Genomic DNA, 22,038 nt, shown 5'->3' with positions numbered 1-22,038 from the left:
GTGTGGCCACAAGATCACCCTCTCAACTACCCACCCTCTTGTCAATCTGAGCATAGTTCAATTAGTTAAGACATACGTTTTTACAAGCTACTTGTTTTCTTTGCGTGGCTACAAGATCACCTCCTCTACAAGCTACTTGTTTTCTTTGCGTGGCTACAAGATCACCTCCTCTACTAACCACTCTCTCGTCAACCTGAACATAGCTCAATTAGTTCAGACATGCATTCTTACAAGCCGCTTGTTTCATTGTGTAGCCACAAGATCATCTCTTTAGTCAACCACCCTCTTATTAACATGAGCATAACTCAATTCGTTAAGACATGCATTCTTACAAGCCGCTTTTGTTTCTTTGTGTGATCACAATATCACCTCCTCAACCAACCATCTCTCGTCAACCCAAGCATAACTCTGGTTAAGCCATGCATTCTTACAAGCCGCTTGTTTTCTTTATGTAGCCACAATATCACCTCCTCAGTCAACCACCATCTCGTCAACTCGAACATAGCTCAATTGGTTAAGACACGAGTTAGGAGTTCATATCATTCCATATTAAGAAAATAATTGGTAGAGGCAACACAGATGAGTATCAAATTCATATTTTTGGAAGAAAATATCAGCACAACTGATACCAACATCAAGCCACTGACATTTAGAACATAGAAGATACATAAAAGAGAGGTCCGGAAACTGTTGCAAACTTCATTTTCACTCAAAAACACTGATAATGCCTCTCTCTGTTTCTCATTTGTGATCACATTTACTGTGAACAGAATCATAAGCAACAGAGAATGTGATTTAGCAAGAAGGATTCAAAGAAATTTCGCCACGAATGATCCTAGCTAAGTTCCCGAGCAGCTGCTACGACAGCCTCGACCGTGATACCGAACTCCTTGTATATTTTTCCTGCTGGTGCACTAGCACCAAATCGATCGATACCAATCGACTTCCCTTTGCTTCCAACAATTTTACCCCACCCGAATGTCGAACCGGCCTCGATGCTCACTCGAGCTGATACAGCTTCAGGCAACACGCTTTCCTTGTACGCATCGGACTGCTCATCAAAAAGCTCCCAAGAGACAAAGGAAACAACTCTAACAGCTTTTCCTTCCTTTCTGAGTTCCTCTCCTGCTTGTGCAGCAATCTCCAATTCAGAACCAGTTCCGATCAAGATAACGTCCGGCTTGTTGCCCGAAGAGTTGTCGGAAATAATGTAGCCACCCTTCTCGACTCCTTCGATCGAGGTTCCGGGGAGTTGAGGCAACTTTTGCCGTGAAAGAGCCATAATAGAAGGCCTCTTCCTGTTCACAACAGCAACCTTGTAAGCACCAGCAGTTTCATTACCATCAGCAGGCCTAAACATTAATATGTTGGGCATTGCTCGAAAGCTTGCTAGGTGTTCTATCGGTTGATGGGTCGGACCATCTTCTCCGAGCCCGATCGAGTCGTGAGTCATAACGTAGATCACACCAGCTTCAGACAAGGCAGAAATCCTCATAGCAGCTCTCATGTAGTCAGTGAAAACAAAGAATGTGGCACAGTATGGGATGAACCCAGGGCTGTGAAGAGCTATCCCATTGCATATGGCACCCATCCCATGTTCCCTAACACCGAACCGAACGTTGCGTTCTTCTGGCGTGTTCTTCTGGAAGTCGCCATACATTTTCAGAAGCGTCATGTTCGACGATGCCAAGTCAGCACTCCCGCCAAGGAAACCGGGAAGAACTTTCGCGAGGGCGTTAAGACATTGTTGAGACAGATTCCTAGTAGCATCACCTGGATTCTCAGGTGTATATTTCTGCAAAGTTGCATTAACGAAAGCCTTTTAAGACGATCATAATCGGTATATACGTTTTAAACGTAAATTTAACATTAGGACAAGTTGATCTCGAACACAACTTTCAAATATGCCCAACTCAATTTGATTCGAGACGACTCACCGGAAGTGCATCTTCCCAACCTGCAGGTAGTTCGCCGCTGATGATCGACTTCAACTCAGCCGCTTCCTCGGCGTACTTCTTCTCATATTCAGCAAACTTAGCGTTCCATTCGGCCTCAAGATCTGCACCCTGGGGAATGTGACGACTCCAGTGCCTGAAAAATCATCGAAAACATGTTGGATCAGTAAAATTTACCATGTAGACTAATTAGAAGTACGAACGGAGCTAATCGTTCTTACTTTTGAACGTCCTCTGGCACGTGGAAAGGTTCGTATGGCCACGCAAGGTTGCTCCTCGTAGCCTCGACTTCTTTCGTACCAAGTGCACTACCATGAACACTATATGAATTGGCTTTGTTTGGAGATCCATAACCAATGGTTGTTGTCACCTGAAAATGAATAGAATACATGCTAGCTTTCTTACAACCAAAATAAACCTTAAAAGATAGGCGATAACCCGAACCTTGATCATCGTAGGCTTGTCTTTAACAGCTTTAGCTTCCTGAATCGCAGCACGGATTTCATCGTACCCCGTGTTTCCGTTCTTCACCCAGATAACATGCCATCCTAGACCCTCGAAACGAGTATCGACACTCTCGGTGAAGGCAATCTCGGTATCTCCATCGATCGAAATGTGGTTATCATCATAAAAAGCAATGAGCTTCCCTAGTCCCCAATGACCAGCCAAAGAACAAGCCTCATTGGCAATTCCCTCCATTTGGCAACCATCTCCTAGTATGACATATCTGTAGAACACATACAAATACCTTTGAGCAAACACAAAATAGCTGCAAATCATCGGTTAAATGGCGATGTTCTTACGTGTAGTGGTCGACGATCTCGCTGTCGGGTTTGTTAAAACGAGCGGCTAAGTGTTTCTCTGCCAGGGCTAATCCAACAGCATTTGCAATTCCCTGTCCAAGAGGACCTGCAAGCGATGGGAACAAGAAAATCCGTTAGAAATCACGACTTTCCGCAATGATATGATATTGTCCACTTTGAGTATAAGCTCTCATGGCTTTGCTTTGGGCTTTCTCAAAAAGCCTCGTACCAATGAAGATATATTCCTTACTTATAAACTCATGATCATTTCCTAAATTAGCCAACGTGGGACTCCCTCCTACCAATCTTCGATAGAATCAAATAATAAAGTAAGCCAAATTGTATCAACTTCTCCGTTACGACATGGATCAATTGAGTTTCAAGACAAGAATCTTACCAGTTGTGACCTCAACACCGGGCGTTTCAAAGTTCTCTGGGTGTCCTGGGGTTCGGCTTCCCCATTGACGAAAGCTCTTCAAATCTTCCTCCTAATACCAAAATCAGCTATGTTAAGGATATTTAGCCTTGAATTATGGTTTACTATATGTACCATATTTGACCGTTTATTACAGACAAATAGCAAATATTTTCATGGTATCAAAACCCTTTACTTTAGGGTCCCGATCCTTTATTTTCAATGGCTTATGAATTCTCTACTCATCTTCTTCTCCACCACTACTACTGGCTTTGACACGGCAGGGAGCAGTCTACATGGTGGCCGCAAGCGGAGCCGATTGATTACTCTTCGGCTCCACCCTTTTGGCCTCCAAATCACCCGTCGCCGTACTCTGTACATACAACCTCACATACTCCTCGATTTCCCACTCATGTCTGTCTATTAAAGAAAGACCTCTATGGCTTAAAGCAGAGCGTTTTAGCTCATTTCTTCTCACACTTGGATAAATCATTCCAAAAGAGATAAAAACCAGACCCAGAAACTTAGAATTTCAGATAATTCAAGTAAAACAAGCTTATGAACATGAAGAACAAAGCCAATGAAGCTGAAAAACAAATAAATAAAGTTCAGGGAACCAACCCTGACACTGTCGTAGCCAGCAAGATGAAGCAGAGCATACTGCAACATACAGCCATGTCCGGCAGACAAAACGAAGCGATCCCGATTGAACCAGTAAGGATTCTTGGGGTTGTATTTCATGATCTCATCGTAGAGAATATGACCCATCGGCGCACAGCCCATGGGCAAACCAGGGTGACCGGAATTAGCTTTCTCAACCGCATCAATGGCCAAGAATCGGATCGTGTTGACGGACTTCTCAACGAGGGCAGTTTCAGCGGTGGTGCCCAATGTCTCAGCGACGGCAGCTCTAACGATTTGGCGGCGGTAGTGGGCGGTCCTGGGGCGGTGGGCGGAGCCGGAAAGGCGCGGTGGTTTGGTGGATTTGAGGCCGGAGAATGTGGGGATAGAGAAGGGGACTCGGTCGGAGGAGGAATTGGAGGCATGGCGGGAGATTTCGCGGGAGAAGAGAGCTTGAGAAAGAGTGAGGGAGGAAGTGGAAGCCATGGGTGTGGGAATGGTGGCGGATTGAAGAAATGGATTGTCGGAGTATCAGTTATATCTTGTGTGGAAATGGAGGATCGAGCTTGAGAGACGAAAGGTGGCCATTGGATTAGAACGATGGAGAATCTCAGCCGTTGAGTGTGGGTAAGATAAACGGCTGCCTTCCAAAATTTCCTCCACTAATTAACAGGTTTTTTAGAAAATAAAATAAAATAATTTTTATTGGATTTTTTTAATATTTTTTGGGGAAATAATAGAGGTTTATATTTTTTGTAGCTTACTTTATCACAAATATATCTCTCTTTGTAAAAAGGCTTCACTTTTAGTCTATACTTTAAGGTGAATAAATGTCAAATTTCTTTATTTTTTCGGAGTTCAACGCTATGGAAAGTGTTATACTAAAAATATAATAATAATAATAATAATAATAAATATATTTTTTTTCTAGGGATACAGTTCAAAATATAATATTTCAATTAATGTGTTTCCTTGCTATAGTTTGATTAATTAAAGTAAAGAATGAAACATAGGAAAATAGGAAACTTAATTTTAAATTATTTTTGAAAAATGTGAATGAGGAAGCATGGGAAAAAGTCACAATATCAAGAGGTTCGAGAATGAAGGAGGAAATGGCTAAATGAATACAAGCTATAGCTAAAACCCGAAACATAAAAAAAGTATTTTTTATGGGATCTTGAAATCACTGACCACTTAGACTGCATTCATGGTGAACCCACAAAATATCTACTTTTGAAAGGCACGAACATATCAAGATCCAAATTTGAATTGGTTCGCCAATCGTCCATAAATTTGGTAATGAACATATTTTGGTCGTCATCATCAAGCGATGGCCATTCATCTTCATCAACCAAACTTATTTATCTAAATAGACTTAAATGTAATATTATGTTTTAAAAAAAAGAGCCCTAGAAATAAAAATTCAGATGAAACCATATTCATAATTAAATTTTCCCATGTTCTTCTATTCCACTTCAATTATCATACATTTAGAAATTTCATTTCAATGCTTAAATTTTTAATAAATTTTGGAAACGTCGTGAGTAATTCACGAAACCTATGTCACCCCATATTAACCAAATAACTACATAACATATCGGTCTACTAACAAAAATAACTGTACGAACTAATTCTTATAAAACAGCCTTGTTCAAATAATGTAGAACGAAGCATAATTCAACTGATTAAACAATATACGCTCGATTAAGAATTTAGGAGTTTGAATCACACATTGTCTCATAGAGAGACTCGGTGAAATAGCTACCCAACGGTCAAGCAAGTTCTTCCACCCCACTTGTTGATCTCGATATATATATATATATATATATATATATATATATATATATATATATATATATATATATAACTTTTTTCCCCCTAAAAAGAAATTATATTACTTTACCTAAAAAAGGATAAGAATCCCTTTGAGCCATGTATGATTTACCGGCTAAAGAGAGAAAATTCATGAAAAAGATTCCAACGGCAGCAAGAAGATAAATATACGCATCTCTTCAACAAAAGGGAGCAACTTTCAATTTCCCAAATCATAGAAAGAACCAAGAACCATTCAGATAATCCATACTTAAATTAGATGAAGCGTGAGAACAACATGAATTCATGTGAGCTTTAAAGGTGTTTCAAATCTTTAGATCATTTTGGTTCTCTTATTACTTGATGTAGAATTTCTAATGCCTCTACAAGTCACAGAATAAGGTGCCGATGCAGATCGAAGAGAGGGCGATTTTTCAAGATACGCGTACCTTTCATCGCCATTCCAATATAAAATGATCCGGTTCGTGCAAGAGTGTGACCAGCTATCACCTAATCAACTCAATGGAATCAGAATGCTTAAAGACATCCAAGGGGGTGCAACAAGTGACAGATCAACAATGATTTTTAACAGTGGAAAGTAAGAGGAGACTTAAAAATGACATACCCAATGCAAGAGTCAATTGGAATGAGCCTTCGGCGAACTTAGTGGTGACCTGATTCAGTAGAACAACCTGCCGAAGAGTCGGGGAAATGAGGAGAAAAAAGCAACAAAGACGGGAAAAACAATAGAACAAATTAGTGACTACTAGCATGAATGAAACAAGAAATTAGGAGGAAAATGATACGTAAAATAAAAACGGTAAAGTGACATAACCAAGCATATGTGTGTTTCTCTCAGCATTGGTTGAGTATAGATGCAAATTCAGGATATTGACATGATATGAAAGGGGCATAGGAAGAAAAATATCTTCTTCAAAGATATGGATTTCTCATCCATTTAAATGATTTACTTATATCATGCTGAATCTTGTATTAGAAAAAATGTATCGAGAATTCAAAATATTTCTACATGTTCTAAATGTGACATGATATCGAGAAATTCGAAGTTTATTAGTCAAATACACTGATTTTTGTTATTCCCACGAGTCAAATTGTCTGTGCGTGTGTGTGTATATATATATATAACTTATTCAATGTGCTAGTTTAAAGTGTCCATGCTTGCTAATAAAGTTGACACATTCAACTTTATAAATTACTACTTATGTCAATTTTAAGTTGATACTACCATATATGTTAGTATGAAACATTATAATTAGATAACTGATTCTTACGGCCGAATTAAACTTCTTGGCCAGCTTCATCAACTTAAGAGCCATTTCACTGAGTAACCGTGTCCTGAGCGCCAAGTCATCAAAATTTTGGCGGAAATGGAACGTCACACTATCAACTATGATAACCTTAACCTGCAAAGAAATAATCAGTAATTATCTAAATACTTGAACTGAAGACCAACAAAGAAGATCTAGGAAAAAAATATTGTAATTCAGAGAACTTTTTGGTTAGAAGTAACCAAATCAAGAAAAACAACAATTTACTCAAGACAAAAGAAGAAAGCTTCCAGGCAGCATCATTAACGATTAAGCAATGTAATACAAGAAACTCGAACGACAGAACTACACGTATCTGAATTATTTTCCTAGACAGTGATAATAGTTTAAAGAGTTAAAGAAAATTCTACCTACATCTTTGTGCTCCGTAATGAACTTGTCCAGATAATTTACTAGGGCAATTTGCTCTGTATAGCTGCAGACACGAAAGTAAAATATGTTTTCCAAGATATCTTTTGGTTGGATTTGAACTTGATGAGGCGTTGCATTCTTTTTTACTAAGACACTGTAATCTGTCATATCTTCTATACATGCTTCAGCAATCTGCACAGCACGCTCCACCATAAAGCTCCCTTCTGTATCTAAACATCAAGGAAAGCCATGTTCCTAACTAGATTGCAAATATAGATCGCTAGAAAAAAATTCAAAAGAATTGGAAGCAAAATCTGGAATTGGAACCTACCTATATAAACTGCTTTTCCACCTAAGCCACCAAATGCACCTGGAATTTGAACATTTACAGCAAGTTGAATCCTGTTACTCGATGCAAAATAAACATTATGTCATTTTATTTCTGTATAACAAAGAATAATTTTCACACTGGGAGAGAAACATACAACAAAAATCCATACCCAAGCTGTGTTTTACCGATACCCGGTACTCCACCTGGCAAAAATAAATAAATTAAATATTCATGTCTCAAAAGCATAATAATAAAACATGAGTTGACATTCAAACAAAAAAGGGCGAGATTAAGAAATTTCAATCGAGAACATGAGTTGACATTCCATTATAAAGTGCATTCTTCTTCAGAAAATAAAGGGGAGAACACAATGTACTCATTACACGTAATAATGCAACTGACCAGAGAAAGAATAACAATCACTAACCAATTTCCGTAACCTCACTGCTATTAATTCCTCCACCAAGAAGGTTATCTAAATCTGCACAAGATGTGGTAATACGTGGCAGTAACTGCTCTTTGTGGAGCATATCCCAAGCAGTCTCTGCACCTGTCCTAGATAAGAATTCCAAAATAGATATTTGAAATTACATGGATTGATCAGAGCTGGTTCCACGATATATTAATAATAATTAGAAAATAATGAAGTAATTAGATGTGGAAACAGACCAAAAAAAGGATACCCACCAATCAATTGACTGATAGTACATCAATCTATTAAACAACTATGCGATAGTAAATGAACACATCAAGGTATATCACAAGATATCTACACCTTTGATAAAGTATTTTCGATCTATGAGAAGATTGCAACTAATGAGATGATTCAATAAGGAAGAACTTGCTTGGCAGAAGAAACATGATACACACAAATACATCATAACCAATTAATGGAAGTAAACCACTCTGTGAATAAGTTAACAGTAGCAGTTTTTTTTTTATTTTTTTTTTATCTAAAACACAGTTGAAACTTCATAAAAAGGAACATACATTTGAAAAAATTGTCATTAAAAATGAAGAAAAAAAAGAAAGAAAAGAGCCAATTTTGTCTATTCATTTAGATAACTACATCTATTTTGAGCAAACTATGAAGTACTCATCTTTAATGAAGAACCTTCCAGATCCAACAAAGGGATGACATTAAAAACCGATCACGTGCACTTTATTTTTTATTTCATAAGTCACACAGTTCACAGTTTTCTTCTTACTGTTGCTTTCAGAAAATAAACTACGCAAAGAGGAAACTGTACCATTAACAATAGCACCACTCCCGTCTGGCCTGTCCAGCCTACTACCATGTGATGCAAATTTAAGAATTTCAAAAGCTTCATTGTTTGAGATTTCCAGTTCTGAATCACATGAGACGGCTTGTTAACGATACTCAACATTCACAGACAATGAAAGTGAAAACTAAAGTAACACGACCGATGAAATTGAACAGAAAAGGGTGAAAATAAGTAAATAGATGAAATTAAGAGAAATACACAATATTTATCATTTCGTGATAACAAGAAAAGAATACCCTGAGACAAGCTCCTTCTCAAGAAAAATTATTACCGCAAATAAGCTGAAGTGAGTGGATTTTTGGGTTACTGATAATGAAGAAAAATTCATGCTTCCGTCCCATCATTATTTAAGATCAAAGGAATTTACATGCTTGTTTAAACAAGGGACGTTGAGAAGATTGAAGCTGAAATAGAACCTTTCGAGACAGAAAAGATTGATTGATTGAAATCTCATACTCAATACTAAATCACTGCCAGAGAAGGTGGGTCAAATTGAAGGACCAATAATAACAAGATGTATGCATGCAAGCATGAAAAAATTTCAAATATCTAGCCTTGAAATATAGCAAAAGGAAGAATGAACCAATGCTGCAGCTAGTTCTGGTCATTAAAACTGTTTAATAAATTCCAACAGGAACATACGGAGTCATAAAATTCCTTGAGGTCCAAAATTCAACACAAATCTAAGGCTCTAAGATCTACTCAGGTGATTACCGATTGATTATCACAATATATTCATTCATTACCACAATTCAAGGCTCGAATAGTCGTTTCCTATTTCTCGTTCTCTTAGAGATTTCGGAATGTTTTTTCTCTTATAAAATTTCCTTGAAACGTTAAACATTCCAGCAATGAAATTCATCCTAGAGGTCGAATGATCCGAAATGGCTAATTTCAACCTCCTTTAAACAAATTCGTGCGTCGGATTATATTACACCAGTGGTAAAAAAAAACAAGAACACACACAGAACGATGACATATGAACAAAAATCCAAAGAAAACGGAAAACCGAAGAATTTAAAGCGAAAACAGATGTTGAACAGGAAGTTCGATCAAAAGAAAAGGAAAGTGATGATACCTCGAGCAAGGTCGAAAGGAGAGACGGAAGCAAGAGAGGAGAGAGTAGTATAGCCTGCTGATATCAGTTTACCTCGAAGCGTAGCGGATATCGGCAACCTCCCGACCTCCATATTTGGTTTCTCTCTGTGTCTCCGAGTAACACTATGGGTTATCGCCGATGAAATGAAAGGAGTGAGGTTTCTACGGCGCGCGCAGGGGTAATTTTAGAAAAATAGCCTCTAAATGTTTTGAATTTGGAGAAAGACCCCTTTCAAAAACTGTGGTTTTTTTTTTTTACCAATTGTGAAAAGACGAAATTACCCTTCCTAATTTAAATTGGAGATGGTTTCAAAAAGTGAAAAACTAAATTACATAAAAATGTTAAAAAATTCAATAATACTCTTAAATTTTTTACAAAATCCAAAAAAATTGTTTAAAAATCAAATTTACATTCTAGTTTACTTTTTTTTTTTTTTCGAAAAAAAAAAACACGATGTTATATTTAAAGATGTTTATTTAATCCGTGGGACCGCTCCTAACGAGGCGAGGAATAGAAAAGAAAACGAGGAATTTTTTCCATATTCGTCACTCTCCATTTACCCATTAACCTAAAACTTATATTATAATATTAAAATTTAAATTTTTAGAAATTATTGTAAATATTATATTATATTTTTGTTAATAAAATATTATTGAATTTAATAATATGTTTGAGATTCTCAAATATAAATTATATTAAAAATGTAAATTATCCACTTATGAGATTAATATTTAAAAATATATATATATATTTATGAGGATTTAATCCCTAGTTGTGAAAAGACAACAAACAAGAACAAACTCCAAAATTGTTGGAAGAATTATGAGAAAAACGGACCTCGCTTTAATTCTCAAGAGACAAAGATGCCCAAATGTGTAGCCCACGAACCAGGATGCCTTTGCGGCTTCCTTCTCCAAGGTTCTCCATCTTCTGGAACCCTCCCGCCATAGCCCTTCTTCTTCCACCTTCTTCAACCTCCACGCTTCCATTTCCCTCACTCACAGTCTCATCCGCCATGGCCATGGCCATGCCCTTCTCTTCCTCCTCTTCCAATACCCCACTCGACCAAGACGATCCGAACCTCTCGCAGGTCCTCAAATACCACAACCAAACCAAGCACGCCTTCTCCAGCTACGCTAGAGGCCCCCACGGCCTCGATTGGGCGAACCAGCCGAACCCCTTCCGCCGCTACACCGCCGCCCCTCTTCTCCCTCTCTCCCATTTCCCGATTCTCAAGCAATCCGCCGCATCGGATGATGTGATCGATGAAGCTCCTTCGTATGATTCTCTCTTTGTTTCGTTACCTAATCCGAAAACTGTTTGTAAAGCCACAATTTCTCAGTTCTTTTACGATTCTTTGGCTCTTTCTGCTTGGAAATCTACTGGGTTTTCCACTTGGTCGCTGAGAGTCAATCCCAGTAGCGGGAATTTGCATCCCACGGAGGCGTATTTGATATCTCCGCCTATAAAATCGATATCAGATTCTGGGTTTGTCGCGCATTATGCTCCTAAAGAGCATGCGTTGGAGATTAGAACTCAAATTCCAGATGGGTTTTTCTTTAAATTCTTTCCTGAGAACAGTTTTCTTATTGGGTTGTCGTCGATTTTCTGGCGTGAGGCTTGGAAGTACGGTGAGCGAGCGTTTCGGTATTGTAATCACGATGTCGGCCATGCCATTGCGGCGGTTTCCATGGCTGCTGCAGGATTGGGTTGGGATGTGAAGGTTCTTGATGGATTGGGATATGATGATTTGAAGAAGCTCATGGGGTTGCATACATTCCCCGAGTTCGAAATCCCGTCCCGACCTGTGAAGGGTTCGTTTCCGGTGATTGAATTCGAGCATCCTGATTGTGTTGTTGCTGTTTTTCCTAATGGTACTGCTGATTTTACCTTGAATTACGAGGAATTGAGCTCTGCAATACAGGAATTCACCGAGTTAGACTGGAAAGGAGAGGCAAATTTGCTCAGCAAACAGCATATATGTTGGGATATAATTTATAGAACAGCCATGGCTGTTGAGAAGCCATTAACAGGTGAATGTAGAGCTTTAGTTCATCCATTTCAGAGCAGTGGGGTTATTGGTGAACGTCCATACAAGGATTTTACGGTGAGGGAAGTCGTGAGGAAGCGCAGGAGCGCAGTCGACATGGACGGTGTCACATCGATAACGAGAGACATGTTTTATCAGATTCTTTTACATTGTGTGCCTTCGGGTTCTCGTGGAGGGGAGAAGCAAAGGGAAGGATTGGCATTGCCGTTTCGAGCTCTGCCATGGGAGGCTGAGGTTCATGCTGCTATGTTCGTTCACAGGGTGGTGGGATTGCCACAGGGTCTGTACTTTTTGGTGAGAAATGAAGATCATTTTGATGAGCTGAAGAAAGCTACTAAACCAGATTTTAAGTGGGTGAAGCCTGATGGTTGTCCTAGTGATCTCCCTCTGTATGAACTACATAGAGGTGATTATCAGGCACTTTCCAAGCGATTGTCATGCCATCAGGTTGGTTTAACTTCATTTCTATATGTCTATTGGGTGATTTTTCTAATAGCTCAAGCTCAAGCTCAACGTGAGTAGATAAGATATTGTCTTAGTTGGACTTTCCCTTTCGAGCTTTTCCTTAAGTTTTTTTAAAACGTGTCTGCTAAGTAGAGGTTTCCACCCCCTTATAAAGAATGTTTCATTCTCCTCCCAACCGATGTGGGATCTCACGATCCACCCCCTTTGGAGCCCAGTGTCCCAACCGATGTGGGATCTCACGATCCACCCCCTTTGGAGCCCAGTGTCCCAACCGATGTGGGATCTCACAATCGGTTTGGGGCTCAGCCTCCTGTTGGCACAGCACCTCGTGTCCACCCCCTTTGGGGCTCAGCCTCTTTGCTGGCACATTGCTCGGTGTCTGACTCTGATACCATTTGGAATAGCTCAAGTTCACCGCTAGCAGATATTGTCCTCGTTGGGCTTTCCGTTTTGGGTTTTCCCTCAAGGTTTTTGAAATGCGTATGCTACAGAGAGGTTTCCACACCCTTATAAATAATGTTTTGTTCGCCTCCCCAACCGATGTGGGATCTCACAATCCACCCCCTTCGGGGCCCAGCGTCCTCATTGACATCGTTCCCTTCCAATCGATGTAGGACCCCCCAATCCATCCCCTTTGGGGCCAGCGTCCTTACTGGCACACCGCCTCGTGTCCCCCCTCCTCCTCCCTTCAGGGTCCAACCTCCTCGCTAGCACATCATCTCGCATCTGGCTCTGATATCATTTGTAACAGTCCAAGCCCACCGCTAGAAGATATTATCTCTTTGGGCTTTCCCCTCAAGGTTTTTAAAATACGTCTACTAGAGAGAAGTTTCTACACTCTTATAAAGAATGTTTCGTTCTCCTTCCCAACCTAGTTTTGTGGAGAAGTGATATGCATTTTCAACACCTAAACTAACCAACTGTCGAGTTTGTAAAGATTGTTTAGCCATATCGAACGAGCTCTAATGCCCCCTAATAAGCTAAACTTAGCAAGGGAGTTGACACAAAATTAAAGCTATACCTACATAAAGAAAAGAGAAACCATCAAATTTGCACGAGGCAATACTCGAGTCTTGATTCAATGGCTAGATTTGCTAGAACTTATCTGGACAAGCTGTCTAATCAAACCATATGTTCATTAGTAAACACTCAAAACACAACAAATCTAGGCAAACTAAATTTATGGGCACACACCATAGCCCTCACAAGCTGCAGGCAGCGCATCCGTAACGTTTGCATTTTGTATATCGCCTGCAGCTTCATAGTCTCAGTGACCACTGCAATGCCCTTTAAATTTCTTGCTAGTTAGGGAAGTATGCATGCAGAATGTAGATGGGATATTGACATTAGACTTATACCCATATGATGACAACGTTCAAAATACTCATATGCAGGATATTGCCAGTGATGGTTGTTTCAGCCTGGGAATGATTGCTCATTATGAGCCTACACTGCGGCAAAAAGGCGTTTACATGTATCCTCGACTCTTTTGGGAGACTGGAGTTCTTGGGCAGGTGTTATACCTTGAATCTCATGCTGTTGATATATCTGCAACTGGAATTGGTTGCTTCTTTGATGATCCTGGTAAGATCTATGTTTTGTAGTTTCCACTGATCTGCAGAAACTTATCGTTCTTGTACGTTTTTGAATCCGGAAAAGAAATCTGTAGAGTAACAAATCGTTCGAGGAATTTTTTGTGAGATCCCATATCGGTTGGAGAGGGGAACGAAGCATTTCTTATAAAGGTGTGGAAACCTCTCCCTAATAGACATGCTTTAAAACTTTGAGGGGAAGCTCGAAAGAGAAAGTCCAAAGAGGACAATATCTGCTGGCGGTACAAATGGTATCAGAGCAAAGCACTGGGCGATGAGCTAGCGAAGACGCTAGGTCCCTCAAGGGGTGGATTGTGAGATCCCACATTGGTTGAAGAGGGGAATGAAGCATTACTTATAAGGGTGTGGAAATCTCTCCCTAACAGACACGTTTTAAAACCTTGAGAGGAAGCCCAAAAGAGAAAGTCCAAAGAAGACAATATTTGCTAGTAGTGGGCTTGGACCGTTACAAATGGTATCAGAGCTAGACACCGGGCAGTGTGCTAGCGAAGACGCTAGGCCCCTAAGGGGGGGTGGATTATGAGATCCCACATTGATTGAGGAGGGGAACGAAGCATTCCTTATAAGGGTGTGGAAACCTCTCCCTAACAAACGCTGTTTAAAACTTTGAGAGAAAGCCCAAAAGGGAAAACTCAAAGAGGACAATATCTACTAGCGGTGGGGGTGGATTATGAGATCTCACATTGATTGAGGAGGGGAATGAAGCATTCCTTATAAGGGTGTGGAAACCTCTCCCTAACAGACGCTGTTTAAAACTTTGAGAGAAAGCCCAAAAGGGAAAACTCAAAGAGAACAATATCTACTAGCGGTGGGGTGGATTATGAGATCCCACATTGATTGAGGAGGGGAACGAAGCATTCCTTATAAGGGTGTGGAAACCTCTCCCTAACAAACGCTGTTTAAAACTTTGAGAGAAAGCCCAAAAGGGAAAACTCAAAGAGGACAATATCTACTAGCGGTGGGGGTGGATTATGAGATCTCACATTGATTGAGGAGGGGAATGAAGCATTCCTTATAAGGGTGTGGAAACCTCTCCCTAACAGACGCTGTTTAAAACTTTGAGAGAAAGCCCAAAAGGGAAAACTCAAAGAGAACAATATCTACTAGCGGTGGGGTGGATTATGAGATCCCACATTGATTGAGGAGGGGAACGAAGCATTCCTTATAAGGGTGTGGAAACCTCTCCCTAACAGACGCTCCTCTCCCTAACAGACGCTGTTTAAAACTTTGAGAGAAAGCCCAAAAGGAAAAACTCAAAGAGGACAATATCTACTAGCGGTGAGCTTGGTCTGTTACAAATGGTATTAGAGCCAGGCACCAATCGGTGTGCCAGTGAAGACGCTAGGCTCCTAAGGGGTGGATTGTGAGATCCCATATCGGTTGAAGAGGGGACAAAGCATTCCTTATATAGGGTGTGGAAACCTCTTCCTAACAGACGTGTTTTAAACCTTCATGAACACCTTTTACCTCAATCCTTTCTCCATTTGGTTTGTTTTGCAGTGCACGAAACACTTGGGTTGAAAGGATCAAAATTTCAAAGCCTGTATCATTTCACCATTGGAGGTCCTGTCTTGGACAAGCGAATAATGAGCCTACCAGCATATCCTGGCCCCAACGTGGATGCTTAACTGCAAGGTTATTTTCTATCACTGTATAATATTTCAAAGCCTTAAAGAAACAAGGGACTTTCGTCCTCATAACCAGAGTCGTAGCTTTAAAATGGAAGCAAATTGCTTCTTTAGATAATAAAAGCAAACTACTGCAGATAACAAGTAAATTCTCATTGTTCTAGCTTAGGATGAATATATTGTCGTGTAATAATTCAAATAATAGCCAATGTTGAAAATCACCTGTGACGAGTGTGTGACGCGTGTGACGCGAATGAGGGGTGTAAGAGTCCAAGCTCACCTTAAGTAGATATTGTCCTCTTTAGACTTTCTCAAGGTTTTTAAAACGTATCTACTAGGGAGAGATTTTCACACCCTTATATAAAATGTTTCCTTCTCCCAACCGACGTGAGATCTCACAATTCACTCTCCCTTTGGGGCTCAGTGTCTTCGATGGCACTCGTTCCCTTCTCCAATCGATGTAGAACCCCCCAAATTCGCCCCCCTTTAAGGTCCGGTGTTCTAGCACACCGCCTTGTGTCCACCCTTTTCTATGTTTAGCCTCTTTGCTGACATATCGTGGCTTTGATACTATTTGTAATGGTCCAAACTGTCAGCATATATTGTCCTCTTTGGCTTTCTCTCTCAATCTTTCCCTCAAGGTTTCTAAAACCTCTCTCCTAAAGAGAGGTTTTCACACCCTTCGTTCTTCGTTCTCCCCCAACCGAGATAGGATCTCACATTATTTCTCTACTAATTGCTTATAATTCATTTGATAATAACTGCCTCCAAATTTCTTGATTTTGTATTCGCTTGTATTCTACTACAAGTTCTACCTTCCCATCCGCCACAAGAAAATTCCATTACAAGTCTGCGTAACGGACGGCTTCTTCCATCATTTCACTGAAGGAAGCCTTTCCGTCGGAATTTTCGGTGCAATCTCTCCGGATTTTGTTAATTACATTTGAAATCTACTCGCTCAAACAAAGTACCAGGAAAATTCAGTCGGACTGGCCATAAAATTGATGAACAATCGCCCGAAATTCAACTAAGAAGTTAAGATTCCGAAATAAACAAGTAGAAGAAGAGAAGAATTTTGGCTAACTCTACGTTTCATCGGCCGGGAGAAGAGCATCTGTTCTTGGAGTGTCTCCTTCTACTTCCGCCATGGCGGTCGATTCCTTCCTCCAGGCAACGTTGTGGTGCTTCGTTTCTTCGTCGACTCCATATTCTCCGTGGCCCTAAAACCAAAAGATTCTTTCGTAATCGATTGGAACACACAAATCGTAATGAACTGTGCTGGAAGATGAATTTATGCAGCTTGTAGTTTGAAAGTAAATTTTATTTTGTATTGAAACTATTAAATTAGCGTATATAGTTCGAGAATAGTTCAAATATTTTCATTATTTAGCTAAATAAAAATTATATGAATCTATTATCTCACATTAATTGAACTTATATAGTTCAATAATATCATCAGAGATCGAAAGTTCAAATATTTAAATATTTTTATTATTTAATTAAAAATATTATATGAATCTGTTATCTCGTACGAATTGAGTGTATATAGCTCAAGAATAGTTAAAGTCGAAGGTTCAAATATTTTTATTATTTATCTAAAAAATAATACGGATTTATTATCTTGTACTATAAAAAAATTAATATTAAAATTACAATATTATTTTAGGCAAATATTTCGAAATATTTTGTAGTACCGAGAAGTTTGATTATCCGCTCTTACAACATTATCACAAAATAGTAATTTAACTTGATATTTATAATTTTAAAAGATTTTTAATTTTAATTTTCGAGATTTTTTTTATTTTTATTTTTTTTTAGATCATAGACGATGTAGAATAAATAAATAAATAAATAAATAAATAAAATAAAATATAAGTTAGTAAAAAAGTTGTACCGAAAAAACCAAAAAGTAAGAAGGCATGTGGTAATAATGATGGGTAATTTTGAGAATGTAATGGAAAGGGCAAAGTTGAAATTTCAAAATTTTAAATTATTATAAGATTAAAATAATAATTTATAATTTTTTAAGATAAAAGATTTTACTACAGAAATATGTTTTATAACAAATAATTAAACATTATTACAAATAGAAAAAAGTCAATAAATTAAATAATTAATTATTTAACAATTAAAAATATATATATATATTTAAAAAATACAGAGTTCTTTTGGGATATTAAAATATTATGATTTGTTATGAGTAGAAAGAGAATTTTTAGAAGCACTCGAAAAGAAGATATAGCGAAAAGACGAAACTACCCTTCCTCGTTGCCTTTTTACCCTTTCTTCACCAAGCGGAAGGGCACAGAAAAGGAGAGCCTTCACCGTGCGCGTGGTTCCTCGTTTCAAGTTCCTGCACATTTTCGTTAACTTTCCGGCGATTTTCCGGCCACTGTAAGCTCCGTAAGGCTCTCTTTCTTTACTCTTATAGCTTTCGAGAATCTTATGGTGAGTCGTTGAATGGAGATAACTTTTTGATTTTTAGTTTGCTTTTCCTTGATGTGTTTGATTTGATTCAACGTAGTTTGATTGAGGAGTCTGTCGAGATTTAGGGTTTTGAAGTGGTTGGAAATGTTGAATTTTGTTGTTTTTTGCTTCTCGTTTGTATTCTCTGTGGGGCTAATGAATTAGTTGGGACTTTGGTGCCTGAAAGATTAGTGGTAATGCTAATTTTGGGTTGGTTTATGTATGATTGGTTAGGAACTCGAAATTTTAGCTCAAAAGATGTTAGTTTAAGCCCAATGTGTTTGAGATTTATTTTATTCATAGAGGCATCGTGTCTCATAGGGATCTGATCTATTGATCACCAGATCAGTGAAGATGTATATGCTGTAATTACACTTTTAAAACAAGCTGTTCAGTGTAATTCTATTGAGATGGAGAAAAAAAGCTTTGAGAGCTGATTAAGACACCGAGACAATCCAGCAATTGTGTGATAGATGATCGAGCTATTATTTCGATCTATACTATAATTTTTTTTTTTATCTTTAGATGAAGTAATCTTGGCCCTAGGGGGTATGCCGGGAGCTGTTAAGACTAAGCACATTGAGCCTAATGTGGCAAGGAACCAACCTAAGAATGTAAATATAGCGAGTTTTTGCTAACGACGCTTGTTGTTTTTTGAGTGGAAGACCCCTCACCACACGTGCATACACAGCCAAACAAAAGAAATTAAATGAAGATATATGTTATTTGGTTAGTTCCATAACATCTTTCCCTAATCAGCATTGTGAGGCTGGTGGTGTACTACTAATCTCCTTTTCACCTCTGACCAATATTTTAGAATTACCGTTAAAGTGTAATATTACCAACTGAATCAATAGTTTTACTAAGGAAACTCAGTGAAATATGCTCTAATGTATTATTATTTCTGGAATCCACCATAAAATGCGTCGAGATTCTAACGTATAAATCAGAAATTGATTCTGCTTCTTCCTGATAGATTGATTGCCTTGCTCTTGTATGTAGGTGGAACCTTACCGTGTTTGCTGGAGCACCTTAATGATGCCAATCCCATAGGTATGCAGATTGTGCCATTCTTTTCTTTCCAATATTTCTGCTAGTTTTCTTATTATGTAAAACGATAAATCGCCAGGTCTGAGGTGGCTGAGAGAGGTGCTTTATGACGTGTGCTATCGTTCTTATCCCATTATGAACCTTGAAATTATTAAGTGAACATTGCTAAAAATATCTTGATATAGTAGGCATTAGAAGTGGTGATTCACTGATAGACCTGACAAGTTATGAAACCTTAATGTATGGTTTACTTTATGCATGCATGAAATCTAGGCTGCATTGTTTTTTTAGCCATCTTCAAGAAGTGTATTTCTCGCTTGAAATACTTCTGTCATTGTATGGATACAAAATTATATTTCATCTGCTCCTCGAGATAAAGCAAGCGTTCTTGTGTTAATTTTATCTGGACCTCCCTGTTAATTCCTAGTAGATGTCGTGTACACTGCTTTGGAGATTGCAGGTGGATGATATTGGTGCTCTATTTGAAGGAAGTTTATTGTATTCCCATTTTCAGAAGTAGCTATGCTAGTGACTGGAGAAAAAGATAACCAACTCCGTGAGAGCAGTAGCCAGAAGGTTCACCCACAACCCATGGAAGAGGCCATGAACCAGAAACCCGAAGCAGTGGAAGCCCTTATATCAAAGCTTTTTGCTAACATTTCTTCCCTTAAGTCTGCTTATATCCAGCTCCAAGGTGCTCATACTCCCTATGATCCTGAAAAGATCCAAGCCGCCGATAAACTTGTAATTTCTGAGCTGAAGAAACTATCCGAGCTCAAACACTTTTACCGAGAAAACAACCCCAAACCAGTATGTGTTTCGCCACAGGACTCACGCTTAGCTGCTGAGATACAAGAACAACAAAGCCTTCTGAAAACCTATGAGGTTATGGTCAAGAAATTTCAGTCTGAAATTCAAAACAAAGATTCTGAGATTCATCAGTTACAGCAGCAGATAGAGGAGGCAAATCAGAAGAAGGTTAAACTGGAAAAAAACCTCAAGCTTCGAGGGCTATCAATGAAAGATTCAGAAGCTTCAGCAGATGACAATGGAATTTCCCCTGTAGACTTGACCCCTGATCTGTTTATATCAACCGTGGAAGGCGCTTTTAAGGCCATTCATGATTTCTCCAAGCCATTGATTAACATGATGAAAGCAGCTGGCTGGGACCTTGATGCTGCTGCTAACTCAGTCGAATCCAACGTCATCTACGCAAAAAGAGCTCACAAGAAATACGCCTTCGAGTCCCACATATGCCAGAGAATGTTCTGTGGCTTTCAGCACGAAAGTTTCTCGATCAAAGTTGACGATCTTGCACTCAAAAAAGAGGATTTCTTCCGGGAATTTCTTTCATTGAAGGACATGGATCCATTAGACATGCTCGGTCAAAACCCGGATTCCATTTTTGGTAAATTTTGCAGGAGCAAATACCTACTAGTAGTCCACCCAAAGATGGAAGCCTCATTCTTTGGAAACTTAGATCAAAGAAATCATGTGGCAGGAGGTGGACATCCTAGAACTCCTTTCTACCAGGTCTTCCTTAAATTGGCTAAAGCAATCTGGCTACTACACAGGTTAGCATATTCCTTTGATCCAAACGTCAAGGTATTCCAGGTTAAAAAAGGAAACGAATTCTCCGAAGTATACATGGATAGCGTGGTCAAGAACTTAATCATAAACGAAAACGACCCGAAACCAAAAGTCGGGCTGATGGTCATGCCGGGTTTCCTGATTGGTGGAACAATAATTCAGAGTCGAGTTTATCTCTCGGGCGTCAAGGTTGCTGAATAAACGAACACGATGAGCAGGTCGTGAAGGGATCGGAAAGGTATGTAGGCGTTTATGTATTTGTTGAATACGGGTTTTCTCTGTTTGTTGTAATATATAGAGAGAGCCGCTGTGTTTGTGTCCTGCTGTTGTTGTTAGGTTTTCTGGTGAAAGAACTCTTAGTTCTCTCCCTGTTCTCCGTTAAGGTTATATGCTTTGTTTTATGTTAATGTATTCGTTTTTCAAGAGCATAGAAAATTAAATTTTAGTACCCCAAAATTTTTATTAAGCTGTCCAATTCTTTGCTTTTATCTCTAGGGGATCATTCAAAATTTTTAATTATATTTGTCTTATGCTTGGAATAATTTCGAAGTTTATACGGCTAAAAATGAAGAAGATTCTGGATATTTTTTTATAATTTAATCTATTTTAAAAGTTATGCTCTTTTTCAACTTCCATTGTCCGGCTCTCTCCTAAGAGACTCGGGTTCAATTCTCGGCCCTTCACGTAGACGTGGGTAAATGTTTTCTTTCTTCTTTAGTTTACACTTAGGACAGTTTTTAGTGGATATGGTATGATATTAAAACGAGAAAACAACTTTTCTAAACGAGTTAAATGACGCTCATCTCAGACAAGAAAAAAGTGTCAATGTTAACATCTGAAGTGTTCTAGTTTTGTATTTTAACTAAACATGTGTCTAAGTTTCGTATTTTAACCCAATTTATATGTTAAATTCATCAAACTTGAGTGTTCTTGATAGTTTCGTTGAAAAATATAGAAAGGAACTTAATTTTTTTTAAGTACCTCAAGGGTTTTAAGCTTGTCTTTTAAGTGCCTTTCTTTATCTTTTAAGTGTCCTATTTAAGTGCCTCCAGATATTCAAGTGCCTTAGAGTCTTTATCTTTTAAGTGCCCTATTTAAGTGCCTCCAGATATTCAAGTGCCTTTGCCCTATTTAAGTGCCTCCAGATATTCAAG

At 38.8% G+C, this 22,038-nt stretch overlaps 4 protein-coding genes across 11 annotated transcripts; 2 read left to right on the top strand and 2 right to left on the bottom strand.

Moving 5' to 3' along the window:
- Positions 1-623: 623 nt before the first annotated feature.
- LOC111800488 (Transketolase) lies at positions 624-4,319 on the bottom strand. The gene is made up of 7 exons (XM_023684203.2): positions 3,795-4,319; positions 3,156-3,246; positions 2,759-2,864; positions 2,400-2,682; positions 2,177-2,325; positions 1,938-2,091; positions 624-1,795 (listed from the first exon to the last, which is right to left on the bottom strand). Exons 1-7 carry the CDS (start codon positions 4,278-4,280, stop codon positions 836-838), a joined length of 2,229 nt encoding a protein of 742 aa, XP_023539971.1. The 5' UTR covers positions 4,281-4,319; the 3' UTR covers positions 624-835.
- Positions 4,320-5,805: 1,486 nt separating this feature from the next.
- On the bottom strand, positions 5,806-11,011 carry RAD51C (RAS associated with diabetes protein 51C). Of its 3 annotated transcripts, none has more exons than XM_087126286.1 (10): positions 10,860-11,011; positions 10,002-10,144; positions 8,888-8,986; positions 8,065-8,187; positions 7,792-7,840; positions 7,638-7,708; positions 7,310-7,536; positions 6,899-7,030; positions 6,232-6,298; positions 5,806-6,116 (listed from the first exon to the last, which is right to left on the bottom strand). In XM_087126286.1, the coding sequence occupies exons 1-10, from the start codon at positions 11,009-11,011 to the stop codon at positions 5,941-5,943; spliced, it is 1,239 nt and encodes a 412-aa protein (XP_086982412.1). In that variant the 3' UTR covers positions 5,806-5,940. The 3 variants fall into 3 exon arrangements, with proteins under 3 accessions (XP_086982412.1, XP_023540197.2, XP_086982413.1); XM_023684429.2 differs by having other exon boundaries at positions 7,807-7,840; XM_087126287.1 differs by lacking the exon at positions 8,888-8,986.
- Positions 11,012-11,037: 26 nt separating this feature from the next.
- Positions 11,038-12,513, top strand: LOC111800641 (nitroreductase family protein). Its single transcript, XM_023684427.2, is given in 2 exon segments — positions 11,038-12,279; positions 12,281-12,513. Coding segments are annotated over 2 exon segments (1,332 nt in total). The 3' UTR covers positions 12,371-12,513.
- A 5,519-nt stretch (positions 12,514-18,032) lies between these two features.
- LOC111800624 (myosin-4 protein (DUF641)) lies at positions 18,033-21,332 on the top strand. Of its 6 annotated transcripts, none has more exons than XM_023684403.2 (3): positions 18,033-18,181; positions 19,247-19,297; positions 19,809-21,332. In XM_023684403.2, exon 3 carries the CDS (start codon positions 19,817-19,819, stop codon positions 21,083-21,085), a length of 1,269 nt encoding a protein of 422 aa, XP_023540171.2. In that variant the 5' UTR covers positions 18,033-18,181; positions 19,247-19,297; positions 19,809-19,816; the 3' UTR covers positions 21,086-21,332. The 6 variants fall into 6 exon arrangements, with proteins under 6 accessions (XP_023540171.2, XP_023540172.2, XP_023540173.2 ...); XM_023684404.2 differs by having other exon boundaries at positions 19,755-21,332; XM_023684405.2 differs by having other exon boundaries at positions 19,725-21,332.
- The last annotated feature ends 706 nt before the right edge of the window (positions 21,333-22,038 follow it).

This window comes from Cucurbita pepo, chromosome 8 (assembly GCF_057944985.1).
Source record: "Cucurbita pepo subsp. pepo isolate OVF chromosome 8, ASM5794498v1, whole genome shotgun sequence".
NCBI classification, from domain to species: Eukaryota; Viridiplantae; Streptophyta; class Magnoliopsida; order Cucurbitales; family Cucurbitaceae; genus Cucurbita; species Cucurbita pepo.
Note: the sequence above shows the minus strand (reverse complement) of the source record. Positions and strands in the feature narration are given on the sequence as shown.

What these genes read in the sequence shown, in the direction of transcription:
- LOC111800488 (XM_023684203.2), bottom strand. Translation starts at nt 4,280, where the DNA reads ATGGCTTCCACTTCCTCCCTCACTCTTTCTCAAGCTCTCTTCTCCCGC. An exon ending in ACAAGCCTACGATGATCAAG is followed by an intron (nt 2,326 to 2,399) that starts GTTCGGGTTATC and finishes ATTCATTTTCAG; the next exon opens with GTGACAACAACCATTGGTTA. An exon ending in GTGCCAGAGGACGTTCAAAA is followed by an intron (nt 2,092 to 2,176) that starts GTAAGAACGATT and finishes ATGATTTTTCAG; the next exon opens with GCACTGGAGTCGTCACATTC.
- RAD51C (XM_087126286.1), bottom strand. Translation starts at nt 11,011, where the DNA reads ATGGAAGCGTGGAGGTTGAAGAAGGTGGAAGAAGAAGGGCTATGGCGG. An exon ending in CCAAGAAGTTTAATTCGGCC is followed by an intron (nt 6,299 to 6,898) that starts GTAAGAATCAGT and finishes ACTCTTCGGCAG; the next exon opens with GTTGTTCTACTGAATCAGGT. An exon ending in CCAATTGACTCTTGCATTGG is followed by an intron (nt 6,117 to 6,231) that starts GTATGTCATTTT and finishes TGAGTTGATTAG; the next exon opens with GTGATAGCTGGTCACACTCT.
- LOC111800624 (XM_023684403.2), top strand. Translation starts at nt 19,817, where the DNA reads ATGCTAGTGACTGGAGAAAAAGATAACCAACTCCGTGAGAGCAGTAGC.